General features: G+C 37.7%; 1 protein-coding gene across 2 annotated transcripts; it reads left to right on the top strand.

Moving 5' to 3' along the window:
- The first annotated feature begins 2592 nt into the window (after positions 1 to 2592).
- LOC137259744 (transmembrane emp24 domain-containing protein 7-like) lies at positions 2593 to 18216 on the top strand. 2 transcript variants are annotated; one of them, XM_067797345.1, is made up of 3 exons: positions 2593 to 2866; positions 5444 to 5692; positions 12394 to 18216. In XM_067797345.1, exons 1-3 carry the CDS (start codon positions 2717 to 2719, stop codon positions 12622 to 12624), a joined length of 630 nt encoding a protein of 209 aa, XP_067653446.1. In that variant the 5' UTR covers positions 2593 to 2716; the 3' UTR covers positions 12625 to 18216. The 2 variants fall into 2 exon arrangements, with proteins under 2 accessions (XP_067653446.1, XP_067653445.1); XM_067797344.1 differs by having other exon boundaries at positions 2601 to 2866; positions 16602 to 18216.
- The last annotated feature ends 368 nt before the right edge of the window (positions 18217 to 18584 follow it).

Here is an 18584-nt window from a genome sequence, read left to right as displayed (position 1 = left end):
AAGTATCTTCTACATGTAGGATTTCAGCTGTCACAACTTTCGGCGAATTTAATCAGCTGCTGAAAGTAAACCGGCCTCAGTCTTAAATACTGCACTGCCGCCATATTGGCTACACTGGTTACGTAACAACCCGCGGCATACGTTCAGGGTTTTTTCGGGGAGTGTCTTCTCCGTCTGAATATAGTCTCCCTGCTCAAATAAGCTCCCCCCCACTGAAGCATGCGTTAACCACATTCAGATGTGTCTGCCAATAGCTAATAATCGAAAAGTGACACTGCCTACGATATAATATCCAGCTTTTTGAAAACGAGTACCATTTTATCCTTGTCTGTTGCGCCTTCTCCGACTGGAGAAAGCAGTAAAAGATTATAAATACTATAGTAGCCTCTCATTCAAAACATTTGTCCGACTTTTGTCTTCAAACCACTAACTACTGTAAATTTGTCTAAATACAGTATGGTTCAAAATTATTGAGAATAGCTAAAGCATTTCATATTATTAAACTAGAACAAATCAGATAAAATTGAATGTATTGTGAAAGTGAACTGACCTTTTCATGTTGTGTAGGTAACAATTTAATATTTTATCAAGTCTCCTTGAGCTTCACGGCACAGTCTAAGACGGGTAGGCATACTTCCTATCAGAGAGGTTAGTGTCTCGTGAGTTATGCTGTCCCAGTATCGGACCACTTCTCTCTTCATGACTTCAATTTTTGTCAACCCCTTTTGATTCACACATTCCTTCATCATCCCCCAAATGTTCTCAATGGGATTTAAGTCAGGACTATATGCAGGAAATGGTAATGCAGTCACATTTTTCTCCTGAAACCACTGCTTGGCATGTTTTGCGGTGTGTTTAAGATCATTATCTTGCTGCAAAATCCAGTCATTTCCATAAAACACATGTGCACTTGGAAGGAGAAACTTATCTAATATGTTAGTGTAGCGTTGACTTGTCAGATTTCCCTCAAACACACACAGCGGGGTCGTTCCTAATAAGGATATCCCTCCCCATACATGAAACTTTGGGCTGTATTTAGGTCGTCGATACAACGGTGCTGACGCAGACTTTGTCCATATTTTCACATTATTGGGATATACCCATATTGAGCTTTCATCAGTAAAAGTCACATTTTCCCAGTCAAAGTTTTCATGTGCCAAACACCACTCAACACGCCTGTCTTTATGTTCTTGTTTCATGAGAGGAGAAGGAATTCCAGTCTTTTTTCTCCCATCCAAGATCAATCAAATTTCTTCTAACTGTAGATTTTGATACAACTGTTGATCCCCTTTCTATCATTTCATACCTGATGCTGGAGATGCTTGCCCTTTGCTTTTTAGACGCTAAAATTCCCAGCCGGACGCGATCTGAGAAGTCCAATTTTCTGGGTCTCCCTGCTCCTTTCTGGTGCCCAAAATCCTTTCCCTCTTTAAAATTCTTCCTAATCCTATACACAGTAGAAAGAGGAGTTCCTGTTCTCTCTGCCAATGTATTTACATCATCAATTCCTTGATTACACAACTCAAAAATCAACCTTCTTTTATCTTCAGCAGACATTGTTGACAGTGCTGAGGAAAATGATGTCTGCTACAAATTCAGGGGAGGTAACTTTAATTGTACTATACTCAGTAGGCCAAGATGAGTTACCTCCCTTATATCATTACTTAGTGTTAAGTATCAGTGAATCAGTTGAGGTGTTAGGATAGCTCAAAGTAAGAAGAAAAATTCTCAATAATTATGAACCAAACTATATATACATTGTACATGCATGTTTTGCTCTGAAATCGTGTGAATCACTTCATTTGTAAGCACACTGTTGAAATGTTTTGTACTGTGGGCCTGTGGCCTAGAAAAACGTAAATCAAATATTTCTAGAAGAATTGGAAACCAAATATTCTAACACTATCTAGTCAGTAATATTGTATGATCACATTCAGATCATGGTAAATCAGTTCAGTCCATAGAGTAATGGTAAGTTCTGAATATATACTTTTGATAGAAACAATCACATTAGAGACCGTTCACAACTTTAGGCCAGTGGGGGTGATGATATTTTTTATGGAATTGCATGTACAGTGTAAATTGCCCCATCTCCTCCCCCTACCCCCTCTCCACTCCCCCATCTAACACGCACGCGCGCATGGCCGCACCATAAATTATGAACGGTCCCTTATTCCTTTAAATTGAAATTACGCCCGAAAGGGATCATATGGGAGTTTCAGAACCTATGGAAATCTAGACTTGTTCATTTATGCTTTAGCATTGCAAAACCCGATTGGCGGAAAGGTAAACAATGCGCTTCAGGGGCCGGGTGACAGAGTTTTTATAATGTATACATGTTGTTCATAAACTCAACGCAATCAGATCTTGAGAAACGAACACGTCATGCATCGGTAACCGAACGAAACCGTCCAGATACTCTTGTCTCAAATGTGTAGTTAAAAAAAACATGCCAGCATGTTGCAGATCAAACACTTAAAATTTCTACACTGGTGTATTATGCAAGAAACATAACTGGTTTCAATGACAATGAAAAACTTAATATAGAGAGTGTTTATTATAATGTAACTATCAAGGTCCGGATTTTAAACCACTTCCTCGTAAAGCGGAACTTCCGGCCACGTTGAGTGTCGCCATTTTCATCAACAGGCCGGTTTGTAGATAGAGTGACGAAGGTTCTGTCGTGTAAATTGTAGCTTTAATTATTTTCTACATCATGGAATATCTCAAGACGATATCGGTGCTCATTGCTGTCGTCATCAACGTGGTCCTAGGCACAGAGCTGACATTTGAGCTGCCAGACAACGAACGACAGTGCTTTTTCGAAAAAATCGACAAAGGCGTCAAAAGCACACTCGAGTTTCAGGTAGGATGCAGGTGAACTTTGCATGGTAGTCCAATATATGCAATATGCACAGCTTACATTTAGTGCAAAACAGAAGTTCATTTGTTAGGGTTTAACGTATATACCATGATACACATTCAAGATACCACTACAAGTATGATCACCTGTCAACTGAAACAGCTGTGCATTCTTGCCCGTACTTGTCGCCAATGTCGATCAAAACACAGATTCTTGAATTGGAATAATCATAAAATATTTTCTTAAATGTTTGCAGCATATTGTAGCAACTATGTTGTTAATCTGATAATGGTGATAGTGTGGTTCACTTTACAAATTTGAACAATATGTTTCTGCAATGTTGGATTAGCGTACTACTATCTTCAAATAATTGTCAGGAGTTCAATTTTTTTTAAAACTTAATAAAAGCCAGCTACCCCATAGGGCAAGTGACCTGAAGAAAATAACACTGGACCAATAACTTGTCCTGACTAATTTTCTACATGCCCTGATTTTATGGACACATTGTTTGATGATTATGTGTTAAGAATTCCGCCTGTGTCCTCCCTCATGATAAAAATGAGGAAACATTTCTCCTAATAGCATTTTCAGAAGTCTTTCATTATGTTAAAATAAACTAAAGAAATGTGTTAAAACTCACTGCTATCAGATGACGAATATATGTATTCAGGTGATATAATTTGACTAGAATAAACTTTAAGGGGGATAAGGGTGGAAGTTTTTCTGTCAATGTTTACTGGATTGTTTAGGAAAGAATGATAAATTTCAAAAAGCGATATTTCTACTTTATTATTATAGCAAACTTGAATAGCTCTATTATCAGCAGATATGAAATGAAATTTGCAGTTTGAAACCATAAGTTTAAATGATCTAGCAGCCCACAGACAAGTAAGAATTATGCCAAGATACCATTATTTTATTGCCTTAGATGAAAACTGACTTGTCCCTGGAGTCAGAAGATGGAATTTTTGAACCCCTGATTGTAGAACTTGAAGAGGTTTTTTGATGCTGAAAAAATATTTGTAGTTTCCTTATTGGTTACACTGTAAAATATAATCATGATAATATGGATAGATTTATTTAGACTGGTGCTGTTAAATTTTCTGTGGATGATCAGAAGGAAGTTTACGGTTATGATTAGCAATTTTAGTTGTTGACTCCCAATATATAACAACCAGAAGGAGCTAAAACAATAGTATTGGTATAAGTAAAATGCTCCCACTCTACTCATTCATAAAAATATTCATTAGTTGAGTGACAGTACTGACATGAGACCCGTGAAGGCCTGGGGTAGAATAGGCCTTCAGCGTCCCATGCTTGCCATATGAAGCAACTATGCTTGTTGTAAGAGGCAGCTGACGTGATTGGGTGGTCAGAAGAGGTGACTTGGTCGACGCATGTTCCCAGTTGTGTAGGTTGATGCTCATGCTGTTGATCACTGAATTGTTTAGTCCAAACTCAATTATGTACAGATCGCCACCATACAGCAGGAATATTGCTGAGTGAGGCATTAAACTAAACTCTCTTGCTCACTCTATGCAGGGTCATCTATTGGCTGTGCAGAGCCTCAGAGCTGATCACTGCAAAGTATGCAGAACTGTAAAGAACTGTATCTGTAAAGATACCACTGGAATAATACTGATCCAGGCTGACTGACCACCATATGAAACCAACCTGATATCCTATTTGCATTCCTACTCCACCTAATGCAAGCAAGCTGTGTTTCACAAGCTGTTGTGTTTGTATGCTAAACATAACATTAGTGTTTGCCCTGATGCAGTGAATTTAGAAGGTTGCGTCACTGTTGTCTCAATTCTACTAGGCCTTAGTTCAGATAATGCAACTTTTACTCAACTTTGATGTTTAAAATAACTTGTTTGCCAGTTAACTGCCTAGTGTTGACTTGTCTTACCTTGTTTTTTTGTTGTTATAAAACAATCACTGTTGGCATCTTGATGAAAGTTCCAAACTGAAGTTGACTCCCGGAAACATGTCCATGACTCCCTCTAAAGTCTAATGACACCAGGGAGTCATGATGACCTCTGAACTTTTATGTCTTGGGAAAGCAGTGTAACATTATGGAGTTTTGAGTCATGAGTATCATCATCACGAGTATTTCTGTGTTATAAATCAACTATCAGTGGACAATCTGTCCTTTAAGCTGTGTGTTTCCAAGAAAACTCGTCTCAGACTGAAAACTGATAACACTTTCCATGCAGGCATTCAAATACCCCAACCCCAATGCCCAGGATTTTATCGCAGTTGCTACAGATTTTAGCCTCTGACTCTGCTATTACGGTTGCTCTAGAAATTGTACAAAATTTGAAGACAATTCATTAAAATTTGGATATGGAGACAAAAACATATATCTTCATTGATGGAATACTTTTTTGCCAAAAAGAGACAACAAAAAGAAATGTAATGCTAGTCGACTACTTATTTTATGGTCAAACTATTAACTTTGATCCTTAAAACAGCTATTGGCAACATTTTGGCGTTAGCATCTCAGCATATTGTCCTTGCTTAAATAATCTTCTCACTGTTGTTGATGATTAATATGACATCTACCTGCACATACAGGTAATCACAGGTGGTCAGTATGATGTGGACATGGAGTTAACTGCCCCTAATGGTCAGATTCTCTACAAAGACGTGAAGAAACAGTACGACAGTTTCACCTGGACACCCGACCTTGGTGGCATCTACAAGTTCTGCTTTAGTAATGAGTTCTCCACCTTCTCACACAAAGTCGTTTACTTCGACCTTGAGGTCGGGGAAGAGAAGCCCATTGTTGAGGACGCAAATGCACATGCAACTGCTATGACTTTGGTGAGTTTGATTTATTAGTACTTATATCATATATTTCTAATATTTGTGTTCATTAATTGTATTTTTAATTTTAATTTTTTCAGGTACTTTAGGTGTTACTTTGAATCTTTGGTGTAAAGATAGAACAGTGTCACAAAATAATTATTATTTTGTGTTACTTGTACTGTCTTAGTGTTATTCTCCGACTGGCATTTCTTCAGATAATGGTTTGAATTTCTGCACAAACACCATTTTGTTTGACTCTGTCAGGTCGTGGAAGCATCTAAACATGCTAACAAAGTAACATGCTGCGATCTCACTGAACAATCAATTACAACAAATTATTTACTGAACATTTCTATTACGGAGGTTCCGGGAATATTTCATAAAGATGCCCTCTGCTCCCCTCCAATGAAACAAAATTTAAAAAAAATGATTGGTGGACAGTCTGATGCTCTGAAATTATACTACTTTCAGGCCCTCTTTTCAGAATGTCTTCAGAAAAATGCTTAAAACTTTGTGTTTGTTATGGTCCATTCTACGTCAAGCCTGTGATAGAAATGGTCAGTATATTTTACACTGTGACATTTAATGATTTCTTTCAGGATTCACACATAAAGTGATCTAAATTCTCACTTACCCCATCTAACCTGTCTCTTGATTTATTTTGCGGTGTTTTCACATGCATGTTAAGCAGCTAGTTGCCATGGCTACCAGCTCATCACCATGACAACATGTTGTCATGCAACAGACTCTGTGTGTTACAGAATTACCTCCTATAGAAATGCGCGTGCAGTGTGTTAGTATCAGTGCATACAGGCAGGACATTAGATTAATGTAGAGTGGTTGCTTGAGGAGCATGGGATTACTAACACAGGTCTGTTAGTGGTGTAACAATACAAGGCTTGCGATACAGTACATGAATTAACAAACACAGTATCACATTAGAAGTGATATTGGTGTAAAAACGAGAATGATAGCAGCTGTCTCTGCGGAGAAAATTGTCTAGAGCCTGCATCTGTCCCTTGAAATCAAATTAATATTAGCAAAACTTGCTGGACACAATGTTACTTTTTTTATAGTTATGGCAATTTTCGGTTCAAATTCAAATTTCACTTGTGAACTGTGACATTCCCCATTCACTGACACAATATTAGCATGAATTTCAGCTGAAAATAGATTTTCCTGTGTCCATCCTAGTGATTTAGACTATGGATTAGGGTGCTATGATGTAAAATTCCAAACAAACCATATTAACAATCTGGGCCCTGTTTAACAAAACTATCTTGTGCTATGACTGTGAATGTAACATACCGGTAGTTTTTACCTTAGTCATAGCACTGTGTTGTGAAATGGTGCGCTGCTATTGCTGATTCTTCAGTGTTTTCTGTAGATATTTATCAGAAAAGCTTACTGTTCCAAAAGAAGTTTTACCACATTTTGCTATGGGCACAAACTATAACAGGTTTCATAAGATATTGCTAGAATTATTTGGCTTCAGTCTGTATACTTCTTGCTGGACCTCACCTGTCATGTATACAAGAGATGTACACGTTACATGAAACATCTTTTATTGTCAGATATGTGTTAACAAACTTGCTCATTAACTAGCTTATGGAGAAGCTCTAGTATTTTCAAAATGGCTTCAAGTACAGCATTCGCAGTGCCCACAATTCTGCCCTACATTTTCTAACCTCTAAATTCTGGAATTTGCAACCAAATGATCTCAGGCTGAAATTCACCTGGTGAGAAAAGGTGCCATATTGGGCTATGAATTATATCGCAAGTCCATTAAATTGTTACACCTCTATTATTAATGCACTTAATTGCACATCTTGATTATCAATGCACTTGATTGCACATCTTGATTATCAATGCACTTGACTGCACACCTTGATTATCAATGCACTTTTTTATATTATTTGTTGATTATCAATGCACTTAGATGAAACATAAAAAAATGCTATCATTGTGGACTTCTTACATTTTGTTTTCACTATTTATAATTAAGGATAAAAGCCATTGGTTTCCTTGTGATGACCACTGTTTGAAAATCTCTCTCAAAGTAAAATTTTATCATGCATTGATTGCCTAAGCTACAGTTTCACAGCCGATTTTCCAGATAGAACTGAAATCTAAAAACATCTTTCAATATGTTGAATTACTAAAATAATACTTAAGGTCTCAATTTGTGAATGGAACACGATCCCACTTTGGTAACTTTGAAACTGGCAGTATAAAACTGGTTTCAGATGGGAGGAAGCAGTTGTCTCCCTTTGCCCTCCCTGTCATCAAGCAAACATGGCTACATCACTGAACACTTGTTTCTTATGTCTCTTCTCTGTCAGTACATAACATAATTTCAATAAACATAATAGCATAACTCCTGTGAAGTTCATACGCACTGATACATTCCGCAAGTCACAACTAGAATTGGTCTTCAGTAAGAGACGACTAACAGGATCAGGTGGTCAGGCTCACTTCATCATATTCCAATAGCATTGATCGATGCTCGTGTTGTTGGTCACTGGATTGTCTGGTCCAGACTCCATTATTTACAGATCGTTGCAATATAGCTGGAATATTGCTGATTGTGGTGTCCATCAACAAACAAACAATGAGGTATGACCTAGGGTAAAACTTCCTACAAGTTGACCGAGAAATGTAGTAACTACGAGTGAACTGCAAACGGAGAACTTGGTGTCTGCTCTTGTTCACCATTATTGACTTATCATGCTAAAGGAGCCGAAAGATTCGTGATATCACCTATGGTGTTCAGAAAGCTTTTTGGGATCACACTCTCTGGTTACCATGGTTACCAACCCACCTGAAAATCACTTTCACAAACACTTTTTCATGTTTTACTTTTATTTGAATGTGTACTTTGTGATTTGGAATGTGAAGTCCTGCTCCAGATGATCAAAAACACTAGATAATTCAGTGCCTGTTGTCAGCTTTCACATGTTTAATATGCCACTAATCCTAAACTAACCTGCTTGTTTGCTGTGCCATCTGTGTTAATAGCTTGTTTTCTCAGGCCAATTCAAGTAAATTTTCTGTTTGTGTGTTTGTTGTTTTTTGTATTTTTTTTCTACATCCACCCTTATTCTCGCTCATGTTTAATTTTGAACTTGAAGCACTGTTTAAAGTTTAAAGCTTACATGCAACATGAAAACAACCTTGCAGACTCTGATACCTTTTGGCCTTGGACTTACAGTAACAAATTATCAAAAATGCAAATTTAACTAATAATATTGAAAAATAACATGAAAAACAACCCCAAGAAATCAGAGTGCAAATGATACACTAATGGTTTTAACAACAGTGCTGCACTGTGCACATGTTCAGTGAATAGGTTCGGTAAACCCGAAGCCCTGAGAGCATCGGCAAATAAACCAGCCAATGAAAGTCTCAGTTACTCTTGAGTGCAGGTGCACCAGCTCTGACTGGGTTCAGTATTGTTGGTGTTTTGTATTAGCAAACCCATGTACAACATTGCGCTGTTATGGTTAGCGATTATAAACTTATAATTTGGTTTATTTGTTTTTTCATAATCACCACTGTACATTATATGTCATGAATAAATGGTAATTGTGTTTGATTATGGTTATGACCCGTGAAGGTCTACCCGGGGTAGAATAGGGGTAGAATAGGCCTTCAGCAACCCATGCTTGCCATAAAAGGCGACTCCGCTTGTCATAAAAGGCGACTAACGGGATCGGGTGGTCAGACTAGCTGACTTGGTTGACACATGTCATCGGTTCCCAATTGCGCAGATCGATGCTCATGTTGTTGATCACTGGATTGTCTGGTCCAGACTCGATTATTTACAGACCGTCGCCATATAGCTGGAATATTGCTAAGTGCGACGTAAAACTAAACTCACTCACTCACTCACTGATTATGGTTATCGTTTTGGTGGCATCTAAGCTTTAAGTTTTAAGTTTGGCTCATCTGTAATACGGCTGTATTTACAGCCCTGACATATAATTTGGTTCGAAATTCATGGAAAATAATGTACAATAAGTTTTGGGTAGATTATTTGTAGAATCAGAAATATAAAAGTCTCAACTTTTCCATGTATAAGATTGGAACTTATTGCTTTGTTTTGTCTTACACAAACCGTGTGCTATCATTGAACCCCCAAATCATCCTGGTCTGGGGCTGATAGTGTTTAAGTACTCTAGTGTCAAGAAAAATCAAGAGAACCAAGAAATACATTTTAGTTGGCCTTGCATGTATTGTTCGTGTTCTGTTGTAAAAGTACAGGTTTATTAACATGGTAGCTGCATGCTGGCATGTCCACTTATTGATACACTGGTGATGACTATATTCTTATATCTAAAATTTATTTCGTGTTCAGTAAATTATTTCATAATGTTATGATTACATTTTCTGCTGAAAACCTCTCTCTCTAAGTGTAGGCTTACTAGAAAGGTAAACAAAGTGATAACACAAATCCAATTAGAATTGGTTTGGATTGTCATGTCCAGAAGATCAGAAACAAAATATCATACCATAGAGCCTTTACTGTTTAACTTTGAATCTGATGTAGTCAAGATTTTGAAAAAGCCAAAAAACTTTGGGGAAAAGATGTATTCCTGCCTGAACACCTATTATACTTACTCAGGGTATTGTGGGGAAAACCCAAAGTGTTATAACAAAGGTTTCTTCATGCTGTGAACCAACACCAGTCATCAACAAAGTGACTGTTATAAAAAATCAGGGCATTGTAGGAAAAACATGCATATTGAAGTTCTTCTTTAAGTAAGTCCATTAAAATTAGGGCTGCAACAAATACACTGTGTGGCAAATATGACATGTATCCCATGTATTAGTTATCGTGGACAATACCATGTTCAGCCTTGGAAGGCTAATGTGACTTGGGCTACTGCAAGGCTAATTCTTTTGTATTTCACTTTGGAAAAGACATAAGGGTTCAAGTAAAAATTTCCCTATAACAAATTGTAAATATTAGTTAATATTCTGTTCTGGTGACCACAAATAACAAACTGAATTCATGAAGGCATATCGTGCGATTCACCAACATGCAAGTGAATCATAACAGATTTGCGTAAAATACTGTAACTTTTGTCCCCTCTTGATTATCAAATGATTGATTCAAAATCTAAAAAAATCTTTAAAAAAAATATTTTAATGTCTCTATTTGTTTTATTAAATATGTTTATTTTATCCAAAAATAGCCATGTATTGTATCACAGCAGTGTATATTGTTACCATGGATACAGCCTAAGAAATGCATGAGCATGAGGTATGTGTTGCTAAGGATACAGTGCTGAAGATTAGGAGTGTTTTCTATTGTTGACTGGTGTCATGCATAAAGGACCGAAGCATGAAAATATATCTATCAGAATTGGTTATGGGATGGTGCCTTCAATCTACAAATGTTTGTTTAATATCCTTGGCTCAGTTAAGAAACACTTGCTCAATGATTTGGTTGGTTTGTTGTGTAACGCTGCTCTCAGCAATACTCCAGCTATGTGATGGTATTTTGTATATAATTTTGTCTGAACAAGAAAGTTCAGTGACTTGTCACAGTAGTAACAGCAAACGTGAAAGCCACGGAGATGATATCTCTTGGACAATATTATTTTGATTTGGTGTTTGCAATATCAACCACTAGTTTGTGTTATCTGTATTTGATATTGACATGCTTGTATAATTAGTTAATGATACTACAACTGACTTGGTTGTCACATCATTGTATTCAAACTGCATAGAACAATTCTCATGCTGTTGATCACTGGATTGTCTGGTCCAGACATGACTATTTACAGACAGCCACCTACAGCAGCAATATTGTTAAGAGCAGCTTTAAACTCCAACCAAAACATTGATGATGATGATGATGACTCGTTATGATCATGTAACTAATGAATTAAACATTGTAATATGTTATTCTATGATTAAAAGGTATTGTCTTTGAAAATTTAAACATAATTTACATTCAGATCTTTTGAATGTATAAAAACTCAAAATTTTAACCTCAGAGCTGAAGAATAGATTTCTTTGAAATATGATGTCCGGAACTGATGGGTGTCCGTGTGGGGTAGGGGTAGGAGTACCCGGGTTGAAAGTTTGGATCGTAGAAGAATGTTGTTGTTGAGCCTAGTGATAGATAGACATATTGTAGAGGGGGCAGGCTGCTGCTTACACAGATGTCTGAACTTCATCTTGAACCCACATCATGTTCGTCCATCCTCGCTCCTCACGCCAAAAACGGGTCCGATGCCCACATGGGTACATTGTGTGAAGCCCATTTCTAGTGTCCCCGGTGCTGATACAGTTGGAATATAGCTAAAAGCAACATAAAGTTAAACTCTCACTCACTCGTTTATAAGTACCGACATGATATTCTTACCGTTTCACAAAGCTCTTGTAAGGCTAAGATCTCGTAAATTTCCTTCATAGCAGTCGTACCTCGTATGCTGTAACACTGACTTATGATAGTTGTAGCGCTACGAGAGTTTTGTGAAACAGGGTGGCATGGCTCTCATTCTTCCAAATGTTCATTACATCTGTGTTTGCAGTGGTTGTAGGTTTGCTTGCCTTAGAGGGAGAGGTTGCAGACTTATTTGGTGGTTGCTGTTGCTGTTATTTAATGTTCTGCTTGTATTCCTGTTCCTCACACCAGATACCAGGACCATCCTGGAATCTGGCTGTGATAGTTGTTACAATTCTTTCGTTCTTTTCATTTCTAGATGGAAACTTCGGCCGTAAATATCCACGAAGACTTGAAAACGATTGATGATTATCAAACTCATTTCCGTCTGCGAGAGAGCCAAGGCCGTGCTTTCGCCGAGGACTTGAATGAAAGGGTCATGTTTTGGTCGATTGGAGAGTCCATTGTTGTGGTCGTAATAGGAATCGGACAAATCCTGGTTCTCAGGAGCTTCTTTACAGACAAACACAGGGGGACAACTGCCACATAATAGTGAATGGATCTTAGGATGTTCACCTATTTTCATAGATCATCTTTAGCAATCTGATTGAAATATACGATGGTGGTGTTGCCGTGGTTACCAACTTTTGGATTGTCTTAATCAGACTTTTAAGAACATTCTACTGCTATTTATTATCAAATGATGTCCTCTTCACAAAATAAAAGATGCCCCAATAGTTAAGAAAAAATCTTTCTGTCGTTGAAAGGTTAAACCTGGATTTTAGTATTCTTATAAAGATTCAATCTTTCGTTTGGTTTAAAGCGTTAGTTTGTTTTTGTGTGAAGTCTTGAATCACCTTGTGTTCTGTGCATGACAATATTGTGAAAATGTTTCCAAGGTTGCAGACTTACTTTGACTGCAGTAACATGTGGATGTAAGTCTGCACATTTTGCAGTACAGAGTTGTGTCCCCTTGTTGTCTGAAAATGTTGAGTCTTAGTCTTGCGCTGGTCTTTGATTTGGCAGCATTTACCTGTTGAACACTGACAATGAACATAGACAGAGACAGACACATATGCTCAGAAACACAGACACACAGACTCTCTCTCACACACACACAAACACACTCAGAGACACATCGCACCCGACAAATACATGCGTGCATGCGTGCACACACTCACACACTCCTACAGCAGATACACATACACACACACATTCACACACCAATAAGTGTGCGTGCACACAAAGACATACTCCAACAGAGAGACCCACACACCAGCAAATACACAGAAAAATCAACAAACACGCACACACCAACAAATGCAGACACCAACAAGACACACAGAGCAAGTGTGACCTACTGTACTGTATGTACATATGTACATACATACTTACGTATGTATGCATGTATGGGTGGTACTACCAGTGTATTTTGGTCAGATTGTTTCATTCATTCCTTCTGTGACAACTCATTGTGATGGTGGCAACTACAAAAATTGCAAACTTGGGGTAAAGACCTAGTCTATATTAGACCATCCCTTCCAGGTTCATGAAATCGCTACCTAAATTACAAGCTTTTCTGTTTCCCAAATATATATTAACATTTTGGTCAAGGTCAGAATATCAAAGTTACTAAAGTGGACATAATCCCACCAGTTTTTCAAATAAAAGGACTGTATAAACAATGATCCTTTGAAAATTTGGGATTTGAAATATCACTGTCCATGTGTTGGAGATGATACTACAGTATTTTCAAATAAGAGAGTTTTGAATTAACCATCCCAATGGGAATTGGTGTTTCGGTTCCCTGTTGCACCAAAGGTGGTACATGTTGTTCCCTGCCTGGCCTTCATTTAGGAAGCAATGTTCAGAAGGGTAGCCTTGCGGTTAAGGTGTTGTCATCACACTGAAGACCCGGGCTCAATTCCCACATGGGTACAATATGTGAAGCCTTTTTCTGGTGTGCCTGGTATTAACATTGATGAATTATTTCTGATAGTGGCATAAAACCACATTCACTCACTCACTCACTCAGCCTTATTTCTGTATCATGTACCTGTGAAGGTCTACCCGGAGTAGAATAGGCTTTCAGCAACCCATGTTTTCCATAAAAGGTGACTATGCTCATCATATGAGGCGACTATTGGGATCGGGTGGTCAGGCTTGCTGACTTGGTTGACATGTCATCGGTTCCCAATTGTGCAGATCGATGCTCATGTTGTTGATCACTGGATTGTCTGGTCCAGACTCGATTATTTACAGACCTACAGATTTACAAAACTAAACTCACTCACTCACTCTGTATCGTGTGTTATGAGTGTGGTATTTGTGTTAAACTGTGTATGTTTTTATTGGACTGATAAAGTTGCCCCAGAAACAAGCAAGTTGTCATGGATACTTCAGCACTGTATATAGGTGTGTACTCTAGAAGGGAGATTGTGTGGTCAGAGTCTAGGGTAATATGTAATCTTATGTCTGAACTCATCACTAAAACAAGTTATTTGTTTGAGGAAGGTTGAAATTGAGGTATATAAGGACTCAGTAGTCAAGAAACGTTACCTGTAGTTGAGTAAAACGGCTTTTGCCATTCACAACTAATCATATTTGCCATTCACAACTAATCATATTTGGACTATTTACAGTTATGTGCCTTGTTCAACTGCATCAGAACAATGGTTGTCAGATTTGTCAAAATTCAAGAAGTGCTTTAGTTAGTTGCAGCCTCAGTTGCGGTTGCTTGTCATCAGTCTTTTGAACAGACCCTCAACAAGAGTGGGCTGATCTAAATGAACAGACCCTCAACAAGAGTGGACTGATCTAAATAGACAGACCTCCAGATTCCAGTGAAGGTCCGGGATAAACTTGATCTTTAGCAACCCATGCTTGCCACAAAAGGTGACTATGCTTGTAAGAGATGACGAACAGGATTTGGTTGTCAGACTCGGTGGCTTGGTTGGCACATCATTGGTTCGCAGTTGCATACATCAATGCTTGTGCTGTTGATCCCTGGATTGTCTGGTCTAGACTCGATTATTTACAGACCACCGCCATATTGCTGTAATATTGCTGAGTGCCGCATAAAACTAAACTCACTCACGCCCTTCCAAAGTATTAACTGAACTAAGTTTACTTTCCTAAACTTTAAACATTGTCTCTGATGCAGTTATGAAATCTTCATTAGTTGTGAGACACTCAATTTTTGCTTCATATTGTACAAAGTATGTAGAAGGTTATAAACATTTTGTTGAATAATTTATTTGTGTTTTTAGTTTTTTTTGAAAAGTTCATGTCCTTATTCTCTTGATACTGTTAGCTTTCCTGTCTTTACTGAGTATATGGAAGTACATCAAATGAACAAATCTGTTAGCATGTTATTTAAATAAGACAAGACAAACGTGTTTACCATATTTACCTTTTCTGTCAGTTTTTAGTTTGACTGTTCAGTTCCAGCATGTAGATATTAATGAAGCATTTGAGACAGGTTGGGAATTACGGCTGTCAGATGCTTCCATGACAAAGAGTAGCATTAATTTTTCATTGTCCTGAGCAAAAATTAGTAGTCTCGGGTCAGTGGACTAGCATGGATTTCAAAGGGTGAGAGTTTAGTGTAAACTATATGTTATAGAAAACAGAACCTTGGGCATTATTTTGTTCACTGGGGGAAGTGTATAAGTGTTCATTCATCATAACTCGGAATCAAGTACCTTGTAACAAACACACAGATGAAATTCACTTTAAACAAAAAGGTAAATCAAACAAAGTGAATTACAAAGTGGAGTAGTTGTAACAGTGTGCGGTACGTGGTGAGTGGTAACTTAGACCAACCACACTCATTCTCAGTGTTATCTTCAATCTGTATAGCGTCATGTGATACAAACCAATCTTAGTGATTTGAAACAATGATTTATTTTGTTAAAGAAAATTCATTTTAAGTTGATTAAAAATGTGAGATTTAAATGTTCAGCTGGCAAGAAAAAATTGTCAGGATTCACAATCTTAATTTCACTTTATTTGATTTACCTTTTGGTTCAAAGTGGAATTCATTGGTACGTGTCCACTGCACACAGAAATCTGCAGTTTGCTTGTTTCAAATTAAAACAAAGTTTCAAATGTTCACAGAACATCAGATGTTAGCACTAAATCCAGTGTTCATTGCTCATTTACAATACAAGTCAGTAATTACAAGCAGCATTGATGGGAGGCAGTCCTGTTGTCATCTGCTTACAGCTGCCATCTGCACTTCTAATGAGAGTTATCTGCCCTTGGCAAAAAAAATTGCCTCCCTTTCTCAGGTACCTGAGTCCTTGATAATGTTCCACCAGTAATAACCATTTATCGGGTACTCGGGTAGATGTTGTGGAAAACTTTACAAATATCAAAGGAGTGATCAGAAACGATCAAACCACCCATTCAAAGTATTTGACAATGAGATGAAATCGCATTTGTCAAGTTTCCATTTTTAAGGAACACATGATTGGTGGTGGTCTGAATTATCTTTGACTAAATCAACGGACTCTCTCATTCTAGATGGAATCATCAGCTTACTCTGTCCACGAGTCTCTCAAATATGTCAGAAACGAACAGAACCACTTCAAGCTGCGAGAAGCCACCGGTCGTCTCTATGCCGAGTCTCTGAATGAACGGGTCTCCTATTGGTCAATGGGACAGGCCTTCATCATTCTCATTATTGGGGTTGGCCAGGTGGCCGTCCTTCGTAGCTTCTTTTCTGAAAAGAAGCCATCGGCAATGCCTGTGATGTCATAATAGAAATTTGAATTTTGATGTAAATAGGCGGCGAAATAACATTTTCCATCAGTCTGTAAATTAGGAGACAAGCCAACTTTTACGAAAAGAATAAGTACTGGTACAGATTTTTAATATCAGGTAATGTGATTGAAAACTAAAAAGTTAGAATTGCACATAACAGAATCAGCAGAACTGACCTTAACTTTTGAATCCATTTGCCTTTCTTTTTCTCAAGTAAGATAACTTCTTAGGAATGTCACTGGTTCCATAGCAGAAAGATAATTGTTAGACACAAGCTTATAACAGTGAAGCGTGAAATTCAGTAATATATGTAAAATTGTTTTGACACTTTTTACTTCTGATGGAAAATATGTGTTTTGCCCCCAGTTAATTTTGGAAAACCGTATTCTACCTTTTCAATCAAAAGTGGTATTATTCCTTAAATGTGGTACTGTTGTAAATCCTGATTCCTCTTGATGTATTTAATAATAAATATTATTCCTTTCACTTTTCCTTTGATGTGCTGGGTTGTACATTTTCCAACTTTGTTAAAATGTTATAAAACATTCATGGGAGCTCATTAGTCAGAGGTATTTTCAGAAGTGCTGTGACTGTTGCCCTGGTATCCAAGGCACCACTTTTATTTTGTGGTTTATGGATTCAACCAACCTGTGAGAAAATTAGATAGGGCAAAAATCATTCAAAATTAAGTAGAAAATTTTCTTGGAAGATTCATTGAATGCAGTCTGACTACTGTAGTCCTCATTAGCCTTTAAGAGCAGTAGGGAAGCTGATTGTTTAAAGGGTTAAGCTGAAGGCACAAGTTAGATTTCCCTCATGGGAACAATGTGTGAAACACTTTTCTGTAGTCCTCAAGGGTGATATTGCTGGAATTTTGCTAAAAGAGGTGTAAAACTAAAGTTTCATTCACACAACAAACACACAACCTTCCAATTGCATGTTTCATGATTTGAGCAAATTTTTTTCAATATCTGACCCCCAACCTCCAGCAAGAAAATCCATACACCATGAAATAAAGCGTGAGTGTGTCACCTGCTGCTTGAGCTACTGATCTGATCATGTATTTAAATGGATCATGTATTTGAAAAAGGAGGTCTGATAGTTTTTGCCTGTATCTCAGCTTACACTGAGAGTGGTTGAATCACATCGGCATCTTTTGTATGTTATTGAATAAAAGAATGTTATCATTTGTAAAGAACTCAGATCATAGTTTCTAGTGATTGACTGTGTGAGATCAGTTCGAGTTTGTTTTAACGTCCTGGAAGGCTGAAGTTTATTTTGAGTCATTAGATCAAGCATTTGTTTGTCACTGTCACGATTTTGTACAAAGAACCATCAAAATCAAATGTCTTGTAAATAAAACATTATAAACATGGACATCTTGTTTCCGATTGTTTGGTATGAGTGCTGTAGTGTCCCATTTGTTGAAAGCGATTGAGTCTGTTGTCCAGTATCCTCGATATCTCCAGGGTATACGTTCCGATAAGTCTCCACTATACCCTGGAGGCATCTACGCGTCGGCCTGATAATTTTATTACCTCCCTTTGCTGGCTCCGCATTCTCACAGTGGCCAATCAGCTAGGCTGCCGTTATAACCGAGCTTGCCAGTGTCAACAAAGGCAGCAGTTGCAACTGAGAAGGTTTGCTCGCCGTGCGACTCACAATTTGGGGAAATCATACAGACAAATTTATAGGTCCGAAACTTTTTAAATATATATGCAAGAACCCCATCTACCTCTTTCA

Source organism: Haliotis asinina, chromosome 13 (genome assembly GCF_037392515.1).
Source record: "Haliotis asinina isolate JCU_RB_2024 chromosome 13, JCU_Hal_asi_v2, whole genome shotgun sequence".
Classification (NCBI taxonomy): Eukaryota; Metazoa; Mollusca; class Gastropoda; order Lepetellida; family Haliotidae; genus Haliotis; species Haliotis asinina.
The sequence above is the reverse complement of the archived record's forward strand: the minus strand, read 5'-3'. Positions and strand labels throughout refer to the sequence as shown.

What these genes read in the sequence shown, in the direction of transcription:
- LOC137259744 (XM_067797344.1), top strand. Translation starts at nt 2,717, where the DNA reads ATGGAATATCTCAAGACGATATCGGTGCTCATTGCTGTCGTCATCAAC. An exon ending in AAAGCACACTCGAGTTTCAG is followed by an intron (nt 2,867 to 5,443) that starts GTAGGATGCAGG and finishes CTGCACATACAG; the next exon opens with GTAATCACAGGTGGTCAGTA. An exon ending in ATGCAACTGCTATGACTTTG is followed by an intron (nt 5,693 to 16,601) that starts GTGAGTTTGATT and finishes CTCTCATTCTAG; the next exon opens with ATGGAATCATCAGCTTACTC.